This window comes from Xiphophorus maculatus, chromosome 20, assembly GCF_002775205.1.
Source record: "Xiphophorus maculatus strain JP 163 A chromosome 20, X_maculatus-5.0-male, whole genome shotgun sequence".
NCBI lineage: Eukaryota > Metazoa > Chordata > Actinopteri > Cyprinodontiformes > Poeciliidae > Xiphophorus > Xiphophorus maculatus.
Genome location: NC_036462.1, coordinates 15046283 through 15066128, shown reverse-complemented (window position 1 = coordinate 15066128; position 19846 = coordinate 15046283). Strand labels below are relative to the sequence as shown.

The window sequence follows — 19846 nt, the reverse complement described above, 5'->3', positions numbered from 1 at the left end:
CTGATTATGTAATTTTTAAATAGTAAATGATTGGTACTCAATATTGAGTAACTTCTTGGATGGCTACCTTTTACTTTTACTTGAATAAAAAATATGTAGAAGTAGTGCTACTGTTATTTGAGTACATTTAATTCAGTGTGTTGGAGAAGCAATGTATCTCAAAGTTGCAGGATTGCAGCTCTCTAGGATTGGAGTCGGGCCCTCCTGATCCAAAGAGATGGTTTACTAGACACACAATCGACCTTCTTTAACGGCCGGCTCAGTCAGCAGTCCACATGTTTATCACAGGTATCACAGTAAGACTGGAGGGAGCTGAATGATGCTGAAGCTGCAATCATCAAAGAGTGATGCAAACATTTTGCTGGTTCTTCACATCAGTAACAAATATGCAGATATGCACATAAACAAGATGCTTCACTTGCAGCTGCTTCTAACCACAGTTTTAAAGGATGAAAACCTACGAAGAAACTCTGAAGACATTTGTGGCAAACAGAGTAAAAGCAACGTCTCTTCATCTGCTGATATGAGGAGAGCAAATGAGGATCCTCTCGTCTTCACAGAGCCGAGGTTAACGCTTGCTTGTTAGAGAAGAGCTGTGTGAGCTCACATATGACATTTGAAAATCCTGACGCTTCACGCTGGAGTGCATCTCAAAAGCCGAGGCTTGAAGCAGCACCGGTGACAAGCCTTCCACCAATTAGGACTGTCTGCGCGAGCGCGCCTGAACCCGTCTTTTAGGACAAATGAAAGTGGGTCAGAGCCGCTGCGTATCGTTGTGCTTCAGCACAATGGCAGGTAGAACACACAACTCATAAACTTTAAGTGCGACAGACGAGGATTAAACAGAGAAACTTTGAATTAGCTCTAATATGGGGTGACGGCTCGGAACCATTATCATTATCAGCTGCTTTGATGCCGGAAATTCACTTTCTGGTGTCTTCTTATTGGACGTGCAGGTATTGCCTCTATCATTCATTACCACGTTTATCTGCAGGTAAACAGCCCAGCGAGTTCAAAGGCGCTTCAAATCAACACTGTTACCGAGTTAGACATTCCTGTGAGGTAAAAACTGTTGCCAGCGCGTTCTCTGGGCTTTTCTGACTCCTCTCCCACATCAAACAGTGAGAACTCTCCATATTCACATGCCTGCTACTCGTGAGCCTGAGGAGAACAGAGCAGAGAGCTGTTTAATGATGCTCAGCATGTCTCTGTGTGCGAGAGAGTCTGCGGAGGACAGAGCCAGCCGAGAAGACATCAGAGCTGAGGTGGAGAGCGCCAGAAACCACTTGACTTAATAGCCAATGGTCAGCTGTGGAAGTGAACCGGGTCAGGGCGAGTGACTCTGAATTTTAGTCGGTGTTTAATGTTTTTGAACTCAAATCTCCACGGATTTGCAATGACTTGTCCACTGGGGATAGAAAAACCAGCATAAGACGTTTAAAGGAAGCAACTTCTTGGGTTTTATTTTCTTTTGTCACACTAAACGTAAAAACTCGACTAAAGAAAACGCAGGTTCTCCAGTAGAAGCCGGGCAGCAAACAAAGATCAGCTGGAGATCAAACTGAGCACCAGAACAAGGAGAAAAGGGTTTAAGTGACTTGTTGTTGCTCCCAGATGAGCTGCTTCAACAAACGGGGATTTTCACCGACATCCATCTCTTCACAGAGAACGGCTCAAAAAACATTGAGACAGAAGCTGTGTTTCCATTACAAATGGACACAAAACTTTGTAGACATTTCGCACATGTAAAAAAAAAAAAAACAATCTCATAAATGCTGAATTTTCAATAAGAAACGTAATTAAAATACCACGTGAATAAGTCATAAAAAAATCTTCCTACCACTTCATTTATTGCATCTTTTTGAGCAACATCATGTTGCTGATCACTGGAAAAAATTACAAATAAATTTAGCTTTTTTGCCTAATACACTAATTTTGACCACCTCATCCTAGCACAAACATCTTTTATCAAAAAATATGAGTTTTTCTGAATTTAGCAAGTTTCTATTAAGCAAATTTATTTTGAAAAGTCAAATTGTGAAGTAAAATGGTCAGCGGAAATGCAGCTACTGTCATTCAACTCACTAAAAACAGTATTTAGACTTTTCTGGTTACTCTTGTTAAATCTTGTTACTTCCCGGTGATTTTTTGTTCTACTCTGGCTCCCTTTGTCCTCCATGATTTTTGTTTTCAATGTTTTGTTCTCCATTCTTTCATTCAAATTCACATAATCTACTCGACGCCTCGACCTGCTGGGTTTGAGTCCACTTTAAATCCACACAGCAGGACAGTTTATTTGCTGTTCTGCATCACTCAGGTTGAAACATCCAGAAAGCTCTGCGACCCCGGCGCCCACTGAGACTGCGTTTGTATCGGCTGTGATTTGCTCGCTATGCAGTTTGGTTCAGGACAGAATCACTCAGTCACTCTCATCTACAGGCAACAGCATGAATTCATAACTTCCTCCAGCAAAATGAGAATCGTATCTTCACACAAACTCGCCAGCCGACATTTTCCTCCTGCTGGGCTTTAAACCGGTCTGGAAGGAACATTTCATTTAAATACTTATACACCAACAAAACCTTCAATATCTTATCAAAAACATTTTTAGATGTTTTTTTAACAGGAAAAAACACTGTAGTATTAAAAAGTTATAATCACAGAGTTATTTTTTTTCAAACTCAGCACTTTAAAGCTCATCACTAAACTGCACAGCCTACATGTTGAGAACGCCCGAGAGGACCAGCCGTAGTTTTTCTAAAGATAGGAGCGCCTTCAGTAAAATTATAATCCATATTTTTTCCATAATTATAATCCATATATGAAAAGAAGATTCACTGGATCAGTTTCTGCCTAAAAATGGCTTCAGTTTTAGAAAAAGGGTCACTGCCACAGAACGGGGTGAAATTAAAGAGTGAAATGAAGAGTCTGTCTGGTGAGTTCAGGATTTCCATCCCTTCATAAATAGAAAGCAATAATAGTCCAGAGATTGTCACTGTAATGGTTCAAGTCATAAACCTTAATGCGTTTTATTGGACTGTGTGATCAATACAAAGTAGAGAATAACTGTAAGTGAACTAAAAGGTAATAAATAAACTGCTGGGTCATTGTTCGTTCAGTGTTTTATTTCACCTTTGCTCATCTTTGTTTATTTTTCTTTACAAAATAGATCAAGTTCATTCAGATTGGATGGACTGTGAACACCAATTTTAAAACTTTCCACTTGGATTTGACTTTGACTGGGCCACTCTAATGAATAGTTTCAAAAATAATTCAAGAATAATTCAAATTTAGCCTCCCAGGACATGTGGTGAATGCAGATGGAAGCTTTATTCAAATTGAAATCATCTTAAAATGTTCTTATAGCATTCATCTTTAAATAAACTGTAATCTTTTACAAGAATATCTATTCCGTTTCAAAGACAGTCACTGAAACACTGTTCTTCTTGCGCTGAACTGACAAACTTTTAGCCATTTCTTTCATTTGGCACCTGACAAATATTTCTTAGAATAGGGCAAACCCACTAGTTACGTTATGGCTATACAAAAACAAAAACGGAAATTCAGCGCAGTAACTGCTGATCAGCGGAGGCGCTAACTGCCGCTCTTGTCTGTGTTAGCAGTTGTTAGCAATAAAAGAACCTGTGAAATCACACTGATTAATTATTAACTGTGCAACACATACCTGCAGCATGAAGCTGCCACCTGCTTGTTTCATGCTAATTGTCTGGGTTTTGAAGAAAGGTTAAGAAAGAGTAAGAATAATATATATATACATATATTCACTACCAAAGCCAAATGCTAGCACTAATGCTAAAGCCAGTTAGCATAGCTACTGATTATGGCGGATAAACAGTTTTCCTGTAACGGTAAGTTGTTTCTCGACCATTAGCGCATTTAACAGCATTGATTGACAGCGCTAAGACCCGCCCCTGGCTCTGATTGGTTGTTTTGGTCATTAGTGGGGTGGAGGAGATAAATCTTTTCACAGATTATTTGTCTCAGACCAAACTGTCACAATATGGTGACAGTTTTAATAAATATGGAAAAAAATATATTTTTGTAAAAGTTACATATTGCAGCTTTAACTCTTGTCTGTTGTTTCTTTTGCAAAATTAGATTTTATTTATTTAGATTCTGTTCCAGCAAACAGAACCAAATAGTGTCATCACTGTCGGGCAAAAACCTTGTATCTCCATTTTCATACTCCTGTTAATCTCATTCTGATTCGCCTTTCACATTTAACTCTGGCTTCACTGACAAATTTCCAATGAAAAGTTTCCAGAAGAGCTCATAACTTTGACCAGTCAGAATAAATTCACATTTAGAAGCAATATGTTTTTCGAGTTATTTGGAAGCGTGACACCGATTTGAAATTCACACCACATCTCTGCCTCCGTTTGAAGATTGCTCTGCAGCTTCTTTCTTATCCCAGTATCCCTCTCCTCCTCTGTGTTACTTTGTCTGCTCTGCGGTGGATTGTGACAGCATTGTGGCAAAACTCTGACAAAAACTGATGCTTCGAAGAAGAAAGAGAAGCGAGGAGAAGTGAGCAGAGCGATGCAGATTTGCAGAGTCAGCACGCGGGCAGAAAACACAGCAGGAATGTGAACAGCGCACTGCAAGCTGCTCCTGAGGTGTGTGCACTAAATTAGACCAGTTTTCCTCTCTACAGCATGGAGTTTTGCACCATGGGCTGGTGGAACGTGCAGTACGCTAATGCAGTAACGAAAAATGTTGACACAGTTACACAAACCTCAAAATACAGTAATCGGCCTCCAAAAAAAGCGGGATTAGTCCCTGTGTGAAATCTGCTGATGCTCATACCTTAAGCACTCTCCACAGCAGATCAGGCAGCGACAAATTTAGCTGCTTCTTGGTGCTGCAGATGAGTGACTATTAAATCCAAGAGATGTGTCCGCTGAGCGAGCAGTATTCAGCTTATGCACATTCACTTAAACTTTTCCCAATAACCCTCTTTTTGTGTGAGTGTGTGTGTGAAACAGATTAACAAAAATACATAGATTACGGTAAGCGGCAAGGCGGTGGGTAAAATATGTGCAATCTTTTAAAACAATGCAGAGCCATGTAGGAATAAAGAGAATTAGAAACAGGAAGGTGCTTTCTGTAGGAAATGCATTTAGAATATTATTTTGGAGCATGAAAAATGTCATCGTCAATAGTTTTTACCCTGAAATTCAAATTAGCTTTCAGTACAAAGAAGTGGATCATGTGATTTTATGTTGTCATGTAAAAATATTTTTTTCTCACATCATAACCACAAACGTCAGTGCACACTAGTGGCTAACATAGAGCATTAACCACTGATACATCCTGAAATACATATTGAAAAAAAAAAGTAATGGCTTCCAAAAGGTTTACAGATAAGTCTTAAAAGTGTGGCATGCATTTGCATTCAGCGCCCTTTCCTGTGATACTCTTTAAAGAGATCCAGTGCACTCAATTTTCTTTTGAAAAAAGCTAATTTATAGTAAAATGTCTGTAGTCGTGGTTGTAAAATGTGAACAAGTTCAAGGGGAGAGTAGCAAGAAGACAGTGTTGAAGTAAATCCTGTTCCCAGTTTACTACAAGCCATGTTGGAGGTGTAGGAAGCATGTGGAAGAATGTAATCCAGTCTTTTCAGACCAAAATGTAACTTTATCACCTAAATACAAAATGGTGTGTGCAGAGGAAACTTAACCCTGCATATCAACTTAAACACAAACTCTCTAGTGCTGCGTTTCATGCATCAGAAACACGTCAGACGCTTCAAGTTCGATGCTCAGATGTCTTTGCTGAGCATTTTGTGTTCAGTTTCTATTGAACAAACAACAGCGGTACAATGCTCGTTGGAGCCTGTTGCCTTTATTTCCTCTCCCGGTTACTTTGAACAATGGCGGATGTCTAGGTTTGATTTACTGAAAACAACTAAATGTGGCCGTTGGGCGCATGTTTCAATTCACCAGATAATTCAGAGGAGTTGTGAGTTTGGTGAGTTTCACAGGCGAACTGGGCGATGACAAGGTTTGCCATCAGCAATGTTTTCGTCTCACCTGAGCCCAGTTTGATGACCTGCTAACCCGTATCGGCGCCTCCATCCTGGCAGGACACCAACTACAGGCCACCACGTCACATAGCAGTCTCTCTTATTGGTTGACGCTCCACGTCCAGTGGCAAAAGTTCAGATTTTCCAAATCCAGCGTTGGACGAACTTGACACGCGTCGAACGCTCAAAACATTGTGCAGCGCTAGACATGCGAAACACAAAGCAACGCTCCCACATACATTTGAATGTAAACCAGATGCACAGGACACTCAAATCGCATTTGGTGTGAAGCAGCTTAAGAGTAGGCAAAGGTTTAGATAGGGCTGGACAATAAATCATTAAAAATATATACCGCGATAGAAATGTGATCAATATAAATAAATAATACATCTGATAGACTATTCAATATATAGAATATTCACTGAACTCTGAACTTCACTCAACTCATTTAGAAACTCACAGCATTCTGGGAGATGTAGGCAGAGGAAAGGCTTTAGCTGCTCAACTTCTTAAGCCCAGCCATGCACGGTTAGTGCCCTTAACTAACTCACTCACTTTTTGGTTACCTAGCAACAACCTGTTGATTAACTGGCACAGCAGCAGTTTAAGGTTTTCCTCATTCTGCTTAAAAATAAAAACAGTGTGGAGTGAAAACTGTGAATTGGGTTATTTTGGGTTCACAGTTTATTTGTTTTCTGTCTGCCTCAGTTATTCTTATTTTGATTTGATCAGAATTGTTCTGTTTTATTTATAGCTGATATAGTTCCTGTTTGTTTACTCTCTCATCACACCTGGATGTTGGATTCTCCTGTTATTTTCCAGTCAAACTTTGTTGCTCCATGTTATCCGCTCACTGTTTTTCCTGGTTGCTTGTGTTTTCCTTCCAGTTGTAAGTCGTTTTTGGACTTTTTAATTAAACTTCATTCATCATTATCCGCTTTCTGCTTGCATTTTGGTTCGACCTTCACTCACAACATGACAAATATATTCATGAGTTATTTATATACGACACAAAAAAAACAAAAATGAACTGAATACAAATGTTGGGAAAGGTTCAGACGTTAAGTAGGATGTTAAATGTAACTGTGTTTATATAAACTTTACTGTAACTTAGTTTATTATAAAACACAGACATGTCAAAACCCAACATGAAACATTTCTGGTCAGTCCAACAAAGTAAATTTCAGATTCAAATCCACACTGTAAAAACACAAACTCTTACCAAGTATTGTCTAGTTATAGTGCCAATATCTTAACACACTTGAAACAAGACAAAACTAACTTGCTATTAACATTTGAAGAAGATGAAGGAGCTTGTTTTTAGTAAATAATTCATTAATAATGATGAAAAAGAACAAGCTCCACTGGCAGATTCAAGGTCTTAATAAGGAAACTTGCTAAGCCATCGTGTTTTTGAGTAAAAAAAAAAAATTCAAAGTTCACTGAAAATTCTAAAATATCTCTTGATAATTATGTGTTATTGGAAGATTAATATCTGAAGACCAACTATAAAGTCTTAAAAAATTCAATCATTTAAAAAAAGTAAATAAATAAGCAATGTTTAGCCTGGTGGGGGCACAAGTAAAGCCTGGTGGCCCGCCAGGCTTATAATACATTGGGGGAAACACCCAGATTGTTATCTTTTAAGGTGGGAAAAATGTTGGCATAAGTCAATTAATCTACCAGTGGAACTAGTACTTTTTAATTATTGCTTAAAACAAGCTCTTATATCTTGCTGGAAAGTTACTTGTAAGTTAGTTTTATCATATTTCAACTGCATTTAAATACATTTGCACTAGAAACCAGACTAAAAATACTTGGTAAGATTTTGTGTTTTTGCAGTGCAGTTACATGTAATCAATCAAGTCCTGCGTTAATCTAATTATAAAAATGCAATTAGCAGCAGTCGATCTAAAGAAGCCAGCAGTTTGAACAAAATCTATAAACAATGCATAACACACTGATCTCAGGGCTACATTTTATTTCCAGTGTTCCCAGTCTGCAGATGTTAATCTAAAAGCACCAGTGTGACTCAATTTAGCTCAGGCTAGACTTTTACTACAAGTAAACGCAATTTGGTTAGACTTAAATTAAAGTAGTGTGGTAAGTTTATTTAGAAAACATGCAGAAACTACAACTGTACTTCCTGCAGCTTAGCGTCTGTCTCATCATGCGATGAATTGAGATGTCTGGAGTTAATGAAACTTGACAGACTCTCCCGTCAGTCATGGAGAACGGGTTGATCCCTTTTACCGACAGAAACCAGAGCTTCTTGTTTCTGCTGAGCAAACAACACGGCAAGTGAGCTCTCGAATCTATTTATCGATCGTTTACTAATGCGTACTAATGAAGATAAATGTGACTGATGCAAGAGTCTCAAAAACCTGTAACTACACACAATCGAATGTGGAGCCTGATAACGTAACAGTTGTGATGGTTTGTTAGGAGTTATGCAGCTTATGTGACCTGCTGAGTTTCAGCTCCTGATTTGATCAAATCCAACATGGAAACAAGAGAAAGGAGGGTTGTATAAATTACACTTGTATTGACTCTGAGCAAGTGATTTCCAGTGTGGGAGGCTCGTTCAATAAAGTAGATTGGAGTGAATGTAATCAGGCAGATTCAGCAATGCTTTGTGTTTTTGCTAATTTAATATGCCTGAAATAACATTTACAGAGAGCGGTATCTGCGAAAAAAAAATACAAAGACAGCTTCCTCTGATGGGATTTGTTTCAGGAAGCACCTGCAGTGAACGTCGTTCTGTCAAAGACACACTCAAAGAGGGTCTCTAAATGATATTAAAGTCGATGGCCAGCAGCCCTGGAGTCTAACCGGGATGAAAACATTGGATGAAAGCCAGCACCTTGACCTCCCGCTGCAGCGACACGACAATGACAAAACACAGGAGGAACGATGACAACATTTAGAGTTATAGGCGTCCGCGGATCCCATCTTTGGACGAGGCGGCAGAAAACCGCAGAGCGAGCCGGTTCCAGCACCACTGTGGTCTGGCGGAGCAGAACGGTGACTCCGGGTCGCTCTGGGAGTCGAACTCCGGCCGTGACGGAGCGGAGGCTGAACTGGCAGGGATTTGTGCAGACGCAGTGATCGAACACATGAGGCTTGTTTTATGTAGATGTTTAGCCTCAAGAACTTTGAGTTGCCGCAGGCAGTTGGAGAGAAAAAAGGAAAACTGCAAAGATGCTGCAAAAATTATAAGCTGAGCTGGTGAACAGTGTGAGCGGATGAATCCAAAAATAGATTTTTACTTTTATAGATTAGCTCGACTGCATATATCAGAGCAAACAAGTTTTATTTTGGGAAATGGGGCCGATATAGAAGGAAGGGTCACTGAATATACCACTCAAAAGACCCACACTGCAAAAACAAAGTCTTATATTTGATTTAAGTCAATACCTCTTGAATGTAGATTATAAATAAATAAATATTAGTTCCACAGGCAGATTATTTCACTTATAACATGAAAAATGTCTAGATATACGTAAAAAGTTCTGACAGTGGAACTAGCACTTTTTAAATAAATATTCAATAATTATTTACTGAAAACAAGCAAGTTCAAAGTAACAAATATTAAAATATTTGAACCAAAAACTAGATGAAAATACTTGGTTAGTTTTTGTGTTTTGCAGTGTGGCATAGTTTGATTTTTTTTGTCTGCCGTTTTCATATGAAACACTGCAAAAACACCAAATCTTAACAAGTATTTTTGTTTAGTTTCTGGCTCAAATATCTTAGTTCACGTGAAATAAAACAAAACTAGCTCACAAGTAACTTTTCAGCAAGAATAGGGAACTGGTTTCAAATAATTAATCCCTTAATGAAAATATTATTCACCTAAGTGAAATAATCCAGTATAACTAGGCCATTTTTTATCAATATTAATGAATTACTGACTTAAAATAGGCTCATATCTCTTGCTGAAAAGTTGCACTTTAGTTTTTTCTCATTTCTTGTGTAATAAGATATTTGCACCAGAAACTAGACTAAAAATACTTGGTAAGATTTGGTTTTCTGCAGTGATGAAAATATGAGGCCTGGGCTGATTGACACACAGGCAGAAAGCAGCGGGCTATGAAGAACAAAGACATGACAAAGCACAAATTAATAAGATGAGAATGGCAATATGGAGAAGAAGAAGAAAAAGTCTCATCTCTCTAAGTTTCTCTGCCAAATAAACTTTTTTTAAAATCCAAAACCTGTTTTTCTTAGAGGAACTAAATTTATCTCTTAGAGGAAGTTTAAAAACAAACAACAAAATCTTCCAAACTACTTAAATATCTATAAAATGACCGGTTATAGATATAGCATAAGATAGCCATTCAGAAATTAAAAAGGAAATTGAGTTTATTCCTGTCAGGAGGCAGCGAGAGCCAGAGTCTCAGCTTCCAGCAGAAAATGTCATGTTTTGAACCAGGACTTTGAACATTTAGCTGAACCCTGCAGTGAATTTCTTGAACTCCTGGCTGCCTCACAACTGCAAAGCAAAGGATTTCCACCCAGCTTGCCTGAATGGACTTTCATCCATTCAAGCAGAGCCTTGATTTCTTTTTGGTTACATGAGAGCTTTCATATTCTGGAGGTTATGGCAGCCTGGTGCCTGACAGGAGTTTTTAACCTCTGGGTTCCTCTTTTGCTAAAATGAATCCTGTTTGCTAAGGTCAGAAAAATGAGAGACAGATTTTTTTCTATGTTCAAAATCCAGCATCTTTTTTATTGTTTGTTGCCTTGCCTTTAAAAGGTAAGACTTGAGCCAAACGTTTTGGTTTTCCTTCCAGAAGTTTCTCAGAGTAGCTTGTTGTTTTGTGAATTATGTAGCAAACAGAGGATAACGAGAAGCGACCGGCTTCTGATCAGCAATCGACGGCTGCATATGCATCAACACAGAAATTTAAACGACAAAAAGGACTTTTTTACATTGTTCTCCACACAGAAGTTTTGCCAAGTACGGAGCTCCATAGAGGACATTTCCTTTTGCGTTCTCTCGCAATAAATTAGCAAAAACATCCAGGTCTATTTTGTATAGAATTACTGTGAAAACAAATGTAAATTTGAAATTGTACAAATGCACACGTTTAAAGAGCCTCAGTGAAAACGTTTACACATTCCTCATGCTTTGGTGCAGAACCTGGTTGATATTAGATTTATTACTGCTTTCTCATGCTTGTTTGTGTAAGGTGGAGCTGGGATTGCACATAAAAATGGCTCTTTGTTAAATATTCAGACTACCAACAATGAAAAAGATACAATCAAAGCTGCCAGATGACTTCACTGTGAAAATAACTCAACAATAGTCCAAATGGTTTGGATGTTTTTTCTCTCTTCTTCTTCTTACAGAAAGTTTCTGTGTATGTCTAAGGAATGGAAAGAGACAGAAAGCAATAATTGGGCTGTTTTGCTTTTGCACATCAGTTTGAAGAGAGTTTGTATCCTAAAGAATATAAAAACTTCAGATATCTGAGATATTAACATACATGGAAAAACCTTTTATTGCAATAGAAAGACTTTCAGTTTTCAAGAAGTGAAAGTCTTGTAAGAGAACACAACCTATTGCGAGGGAACACAAAGGTTTTGAGAGAGAATGCAAAAAAAAAAAAAATGTCCGCATGTCCCTTAGAGGCCCCCGTAGCCAAAGAACCACATTTGTTTTTGTTGAGCTTTCTCTTATTCTCTGGCGATCGTCTCCTCACATCCGGCTTGGTGAGCATCAGATTGTTGCTCACCAACCGAGTTTGTTCCCACATTTAGCAACTTTACAGATTCCTCTCAAGCAACTTTTTTTCAGCGTTATTAGACTTTGGTGACAAAACAGGGAAGCACCGATAGTACTAAACTTACAGTGAGCAGTGAGCGCTGCTGTGAGCCCCTCCCTCTTCTAAACAGGGGTGTCCAAAGTCTGGCACTGGGGCCATTTGTGGACCTTGTACTGGTTTTGTACAGCTCTCAAGTCCAGTTCAAGAATGATTCAAATTTGGCCTGTCCAGCACATGTGGTTGATGCAGATGGAGACTTTTATTTCTAATCAAGGTAAAATTGTTACCAATGTAATTATCTTACAATGGAAAATGTTGAGTTCAACTCAAAGTTTTTTTTATAGCCAATCTTCTATTATACGCAGAACCACATTTATCCAGAGACATTTAGTGAAAAGCTCACTTTCTGAACCCAAATCAGCTTTTATTTAGTTTCCTGGCTAAATCTAGCAAGCGTTTTGAAAGAAATCCTGTTCTTATAACTGGATAATAAATCTGTTCATTGGAGCCTAAAATATTTTGAAAGCAACCTGTATTAATTTTTCTTTTAATTTTATTTTAATACACAAACATGCAAAATCCTTTTCAAATTTTCTATCTACAATGAATAAGATCCCACAGAAAAATAAATAAATTGGACTACTTTCTTTACCTTTTCATTTTTTTTGGCCCGCTTTTACTTTTAACTCAACAATTTTGGCCCATGTGTAAAACTTTTGGACCAAAATAAATCCCTGCTTTTGATTCACTCAGCTTCAGTCAATGATTCACCTCCTGCACTGTGTGATGAGTTAAATTTGATATTATTCAAAACCGATTTATGCGCTACACGCTCAGGCAAACTATTTATATCATTAAAATCACACTATTAAGTTATTTCATAGAGTTTATTTGTCGTCTAAATCAGTATTTTTAATCACTTTTGCCTTGCCAAAGTAGATATTCCTTTATTCTTCTGCCAGATATGCAAATGAGGTGATGATGACTTCCAGCGACTTTTAAAACGGCTAATATCCATTTTTCTTGCTGATGAGTTGGCAGCAGTGCAGAGAGCAGGTTAGGTAGCATCCGAGCCTCAGGTTGTACAGTGGGAGAACACGATTTGTGAGCTGTGAATTATTGAACCCTGCAATGTAGTCAAACAGTTTGGGCTGTAGCTGAATACAGCTGCTGAAAATATCTGGCAATGAATGACCAGATTAACAGGACAAAGGCTGGACATTCCCATGCAGCTTAAACTTGCTTAAAAATGCATGAACAGATGAATGTAGCACCTTCTCACATTCAGAGTCGGGGAGGTTCACATGATTTCCTTAAGTTTCTCTATAATTTCACACAGTGAAGCCGTTCGAGGTTTTCCCCTAAAAATGCATCCACAGGTTTTCCTCCGTTGATGAATTAACCTCTCAGAAACTTACACAGCTATGGTATCGACGTTTTGACTTTCATAGTTTGTTTGGTACAGTTATCTTTGTACAGAGAAATGTGTAAACCAGGAAAGAAAGAAATAATTTATGACCTTCAGTACGAGTCAAAATTAACAGAGAAATGACTCTGTGAACTTAAAGCACAACTGAAAGACAGAAGAAGAGTTTTGTTGACCGCTTTTGCTTTTGATAGTCATGTTTTTTTATTATTTTATAATCTGGTGCTTTTAAGATGAAAGAAATCTATTTTTATGATTAAATGTAAATGTTGGTACTTATAAAACCTCTATTTTTAAAAGGTTTCCTCTTTAAAGAGAGACTAGAGCTCAACAAGATATTTCATCTGGTTAAATAATAATAATAATAATAATAGTGATTATTATTATTATTATTATTATTAAAAAACCTGTTTCACATTGTTCTGGCTTTCAGCAAATAAAAGTAATTTTGTTAATCCCAAGTGTCCTAAACAATAAAAAGTCAGTCTGACAGTGATACAAAGTGAGAGAAAATGTCTTTTTTCTATATTATATCTCATTCAACTGTTCATATAGATTATTGTCCAAAACCTTTTCTTCAAACATGATTAAGTTCCTTTAGTCACAGAACTATCTGATGAAATCTCCCAAATTTGTTGCTTTTTTTTTTTTTTTATCTCTGCAGCTTTTCAAGATGTTTTTGTCCTTTTAGAATCATATCTAGTCAATGTAAAGGCTGTTAACTTCAGCATATAAACAACTCTCTCTCTCTCTCTATATATATATATATATATAGATATTTATTTTTTGCGAACATGCTCTTTAACACACATGCTTCTAGATTTAAAGCCTCTTTGACGAGCAGCCTGTCTTTCTGAGTGTTTCTGCTATTCTTTCAGATCTTGTCTTTATGTCCACATCTCTTAATGTCCTTTCAGGCAGTAAAAAGGTACAAAGCTTTTATATCTTTTTATAGCCTGCTCTTGCTTCATTGGACATCAATTTGCTTCATTTTTAGATCCAAACACGGTTGCTACGAGAAGTCTGACGTGGTCTAGTGTTTTCACAAGCTTAGAAGAGGCTTCATTAGCAGTCCACAATTATCACCAACTGGAAATATCTGGGCACAATGCTTCAAATTCTTTCCTACTGGACCTGATTAATCAAGAGTCAAAGGTGATTAAAGATCATTGATCATGTTTGAAGGAAGGAATCTGAAACACCAACAACACCAGCCTTGGTTTTATAGTAAAACCCGAGGTGCAAAAGTAAATTTTGGCACCATAACCAATACTACTACTTAGGGATGTGCGATATGGCATAAAATTCATATCATATTGTGATGGATGGCAGTAACAATATACAGTATATGATGTATATAAAACTTACAATAGAAACTAAAACAATCACATACTAATTGAGTGGAATGTATCTAGTTGTATGCGTTAAAACTCGGTTTTGTGGATGTTGTTGTTCGTAATGTTTAACTTTTTTATGTTGCTGCCTATTATTGGCAATGATGGGCAGCAGCTGAATCTCAATGGTGGCCACCTGGTTAAATCAAATTTAAATAAATAAATGAAAAATATATCTCTATATAGAAACACAATCACTTTAATGTAATGAATGTCAGTGCTAAATCAGGCTTTCTGTTCCCAGTGTTGTGACTGGAACTTGTAGTTAGCTGCGTTGCTGGTATTCAGCTAAATACATTCTTTGCTTTAAGGTGGTAAGACACGCACTTTGCAGATTACGTTTTTCTGCTCCTGTTTTACTGTTTAACCCTCCTGTGGTCTTCAGAGACGGGGTCATTTGGATCGGACTCTGTGCACAGTCCGGTGAGGTCTCTATCATAGGTCAAATTTCTATCATTTCTACCGTATATATGGCACATTCCTACTACTATTAAAAACTACTTCATGACCCAAATAAATTACAATTTCACTTAAATCAAATATAATTATCTACTTCTAAATACACAACCATCCTTTAGAAAAATAAAGTACTTTTATTCCCACTGGAGTATAATTCTCATGTTATTGGCTGAACCACTGTGACCGTCAGCTATAGACTAATGAGAAGCTGTACTAGTTTTATCTCTTCATTCATTATGATCCTTCAATAGAAACATTTGGTTCATACAAAATAAAGATCTGTGCATTTCCCAGGTACTATTATATATTTGAACTGTTCAAACTATTTCCACACAAATCCTGACAGAGTCGCCGTCTCTATTTAGCAAGCAAGCATGAAAACAGAGGCAGAAATAAATCAGCGGCGCTCCATAAAAATCCTCATTTTCAAAAACTGCTTCCAGCATTTGGTCTGTCTGAAGCAGAATTTTAATCAGGGCCCAGCAACGCTTCAATTCAAGCCTGCTCTCATGAACACAGCATTAAGCCTTCAGATATGTTTAAACAAAGTGCATTATTTATAAAAGGCCGCTCTGAAGCAAAAAGAGGGTTAAGAACTTAGCAGAGACAACAATCCACTGCAGCACCAATCCAGTTTATCTCCTAACATAGAGCGTAGTCACAAATCCTAGCGGATGAAGTCCTTCAGTGATAAATGTGTCAAGATACTTTCTGAAATGTTTTCCAAAATAATTGCTGTTTCCAATATTAGCTTCTCGGCTGGATTCTTGTCTGCAATACTAGCTTTGAACCAGAACTGTTTCTCTCCAGGTAGTAATGATGAGGAATACAGGAAATTAAAACTGATACAACAAAGTGTGTGTGTGAGGTGCAACACAAACGCCAGGATCATTGTGATGTTTCTGCCTCCTCATTAACCAGCGTGAGGAGGAAACACTTTGCTTGTTTGGCTGAGCTCTGAAAATAAGGAACTGACCAAATCTTTTAAGAGAAAAATACTTGAGGAAATTTATTTGTGTCGACATTTCTGGCACTGTTACATCTGTAGACAAGACATTTTTTGTTCCAGTTAAATCTGCAGTCTGTAACTTTCATAAAAAATGTGTTTCTTACATATTTGTTTAAACTATTACCATGTCGTGACAATATGAGACAGATAATCTGAAAGAAAAAAAAATCAAGTTTCTCTGCCTTCTCCCTAAGGTCCTGCTGTCATCTGAAGAAGCACACGGCTCTTGCAGAAACAACTATTCAGAGCTGCAGTAAATAACTTTTACAAAAATATGTTTCTTACATATTTGTTAAAACTGTCACCATGTTGTGACAGTGTAATATGAGACAGATAATCTGAAAACATTACAAAAAGGAGGCGAAATGCTCGACCTCATCCCACTGTTAATATTACCATTTGAAGAAACGTACAGCTCCCAATCAAAAACAACCAATCAGACCCAGGAGGGGGGTCTTAGCGTTGCCAATCAATCTCATAGATGCACTTCTCACGCCCTCCCTCCTCCTCCTTCCACACAGACAGCCCGCCATGAATGCTAAGACAATTTCTTTAAGGTGTTTCCCTCCATTAGCACATTTAGCAGCAAGTACATGAGAATGATTGACAGCACTAAGACCTTCCTCCTGGTTCTGATTTGTTGTTTTTGACCAAGAGCAGTGCATTTCTTCAGACAATGGTTAAAAAAAAAAAATCTATCTTTTCACAGATTATCTCTCATCACTGTCACAACATGGAGACACATTGAAAAAATATCCAACAAATACAGCTTTGTAAAAGTTACATACTGCAGCTTTAAATGGCTGCATATTCAGTATATTCTCTAAAATCTATAATTCTGACCATGTGCACTGCAGTCTAAGACGGTCTTAAATCTAATGGCTGAATTTCCTCAGCAACAAGTCGTTCAGCTCTGGAGAGGCCTGGTAAAGAGCCAGTCAAGATTTAAGTCCACTGGAAAAGGGATGCATCTAAAAGTTGCAAAATTGAGGACTGGACTTAAGGACTTCTGATTTAATAATCACCCCAATTTCCTTAAATACTGCATTTTAGTCCAAGCTTAAAATGTGATTATATACTTTATGATGCACTATGATTCATCCATTTACTACACCTGCTAATCCAGAGTCGAAGTATTAATGCTGGCATTTAATCCTGATACCGTTAGAATAAAAGGCTGATTTGAGTTTATACAAAGTTGTTAAATATTATTACTAGAAAATAGTCACAAATATAGCTTAACAGGGGTTTTATGCTCTGAAAGCCGTCCTGACAATGAAACACAAGCTAATATGCTCGGTCTGCCTCTCATAAGCCGACTGCATCACCTCCAGAAATATCAACATTATGCATAAGAAATGCTACAAAAGTTGTTTTATTTTTCTGTTTCATTCAAATACCATAAATCTGCATCATAAATGTAGGCTACGACAAAAGATAAGGTATAGTATGATACTCTGTGCAGTTTATATTGCATGACAACACAATGTGATATGGTATAGTAGTACAATATGATACATTATTGACACAAAAGCACTAAATTTAGGCAATAAATTGTCCCAAAAGCTATTGCAATAAAGGATAATAATGTTGAGACCTTTTTCCAAGTAGAATAATGGCATAATAATGCAAGAACACATTCTCAAAGATCAATAAACTTTAAGTTCAAAGTGTTAACTTTAACATTTAACACTGGAACTGCAGGACATTTTAAAGATCCAAAATAAATAAACACAACAACAAATAAAATTGTCTTTGAAAAAAGGGCTTGTTGAAACCAAAGCACCAGACTGAAGACTTTTGTCAGCCAGTTTTTGGTAGAAAAACAGAGAAGAGATTTATCATGGAAATGAAAATTATTGAGCTCTTTTTCATTTACAATACAATTAATTGATTTATTGATTATTATGACAGGCCTAACATTACGTATATTACAATGCAGTGTAAGACACTACATGATGGTACAATATCTAAAAATGTGCTTTATTGTTCTCTTGTAAAATCTAGTTTTGATTCAGTGGTTTCCCAGTTGCTGCCTTCACAAAGCAGCCAAAATATATCATAATAGCAAACTTAAACATTTCATACGTAATAAAAGGGATAAAAAGGAATAACTTTAGCCTAACAGCATCAGGAGCCCAGAAGATCCTGCACAACCATTAGAGAAACTAAATGAAAACATACCAGGTAGAATATCAATCAGAGCTAAACATGGATCTGAAAATACAGAACAGAAACACAATCATTTAACCCCCTCGCTTTATAAATTGTTTGGTATTTTAAAAAAACATTGCATCAGATAAGTTTTCTTCCAATTTTTGTGTGTTAACTTTAATTTCAAATAAATCTCAGGCTGGCTGAGTTAGCGTCACAAATGTAGATCAGCTCCTGACAGCAAACAGAAATGCTCTGAATACACCGAGATGCTCAACCTGCCTCTCATAAACTTACTGCCGACATCATCAACAGCAACCACTCAAAACTTAAGATGATCCTCTCCCTAATCATCCAACCACAACTGCTTCTGTTTTCCTCATCCTATTGTAAACCGGTTCTGTGACATGTTTTACAAACGCTTGTTGCACAACATCAGGATCACTCTAAAAAGGAAAAACTGCAACAACAAGCCAAAAAGAGAAGAGAAACTGGATCAACAAAAGGTGGAGAGCAGATACTGACACATGATACATGCAGCTTTTATCAGGTGTGTTTCCTGTCACTTACTGGCTTGCATGAGCTGCCCCTGGCGTCCAAACACCTGGGAGAAGGTGGCATGGCTGCAGGTGAGGGTGTCCTCCATGGCAGTCCCACTTGCTGAGGAGCCAGAAATAGAGAGCGGAGAGATAAAGGAAGGTCAGGCAGACTGCGTCACTCCAAGATCGGTGAAAGGAGGGAAAGTGGAGAGCAGAGAACAAAAGAGGAAGAGGGAGAAGGCTGATGCTTGCCTTGCGCTGCTGTGTGATGTCTGGTGACAACCGCACTCCTGTGGAGATGTCCTGCTGCTGCGGATGGGGAGTGAAATACAGCTCCTCGCTGCACACACCAGTACGAACAGAGCTGCTCGCCTGCACTGATAGGTGGTGGTGGGTGTGTGTGGGGTGTGTGTGTGTGTGCTGGGCTGGATCCTCGTCAGCATGTAAGTGGGCGTGCAGGAGAGAAAGTTCTCTACGAGAGCATCTCAGAGGACAGGTAGCAGAGCTAGAGGCGAACTCTGACTCTGATCGTGTTCATCTTCATCCATACAGATCGACCATCCTCCACGGTCAGGCGGCGTTGGACGGAAAGAAACAGCAGCTTCTACCAGGTAAAAAAAAAAAAAAGTTAATCCAGCAAGAGCTGACTTTGAAGGAAACAGCTGTATGAATAAGGATGAGAACAATTAATCGACTTACGATCAATTGGTTTACTAAGCTACATTCACACTGCAGCCTTTAGTGACCCAATTCCGATTTTTTTTCTCTCCTTAATGCGACCTGTATCCGATCTTTTCATGACAATCTGAACAGCACAGGTCAGATTCTTTTCGAATACGACCCAGTCCACTTGGATATCCGATACGTATCCGATTCAAATGTGACCTAAAGCCAAGGCCGCACTGAACGTCACTGATACTAGACAAACGTCACTTTTCTGCGCCCTCACACGCGCAAGCGGGAAGAAAAACAACCACCATGGCGGACAGTAATGAGGATTAAGTTGTTAAAGTGCTGCTCCGGTCGACAACATCGCAAGCTATGCTCC

General features: G+C 38.0%; 1 protein-coding gene across 2 annotated transcripts in view; it reads right to left on the bottom strand.

Annotated features, from left to right (window-relative positions):
• The window catches only part of LOC102224305 (kazrin-like), a 172955-nt gene extending 153831 nt beyond the window's left edge, over window positions 1–19124 (bottom strand). For both annotated transcript variants that reach the window (XM_023324764.1, XM_023324768.1), the window contains exons 1-2: window positions 19051–19124; window positions 18830–18919 (exon numbers count right to left, since the gene is read on the bottom strand). In XM_023324764.1, the coding sequence (XP_023180532.1) occupies window positions 18830–18905 (76 nt within the window). In that variant the 5' untranslated portion in view covers window positions 18906–18919; window positions 19051–19124. The remainder of the gene's footprint in view (window positions 1–18829; window positions 18920–19050) is intronic.
• Between the last annotated feature and the right edge of the window lie 722 nt (window positions 19125–19846).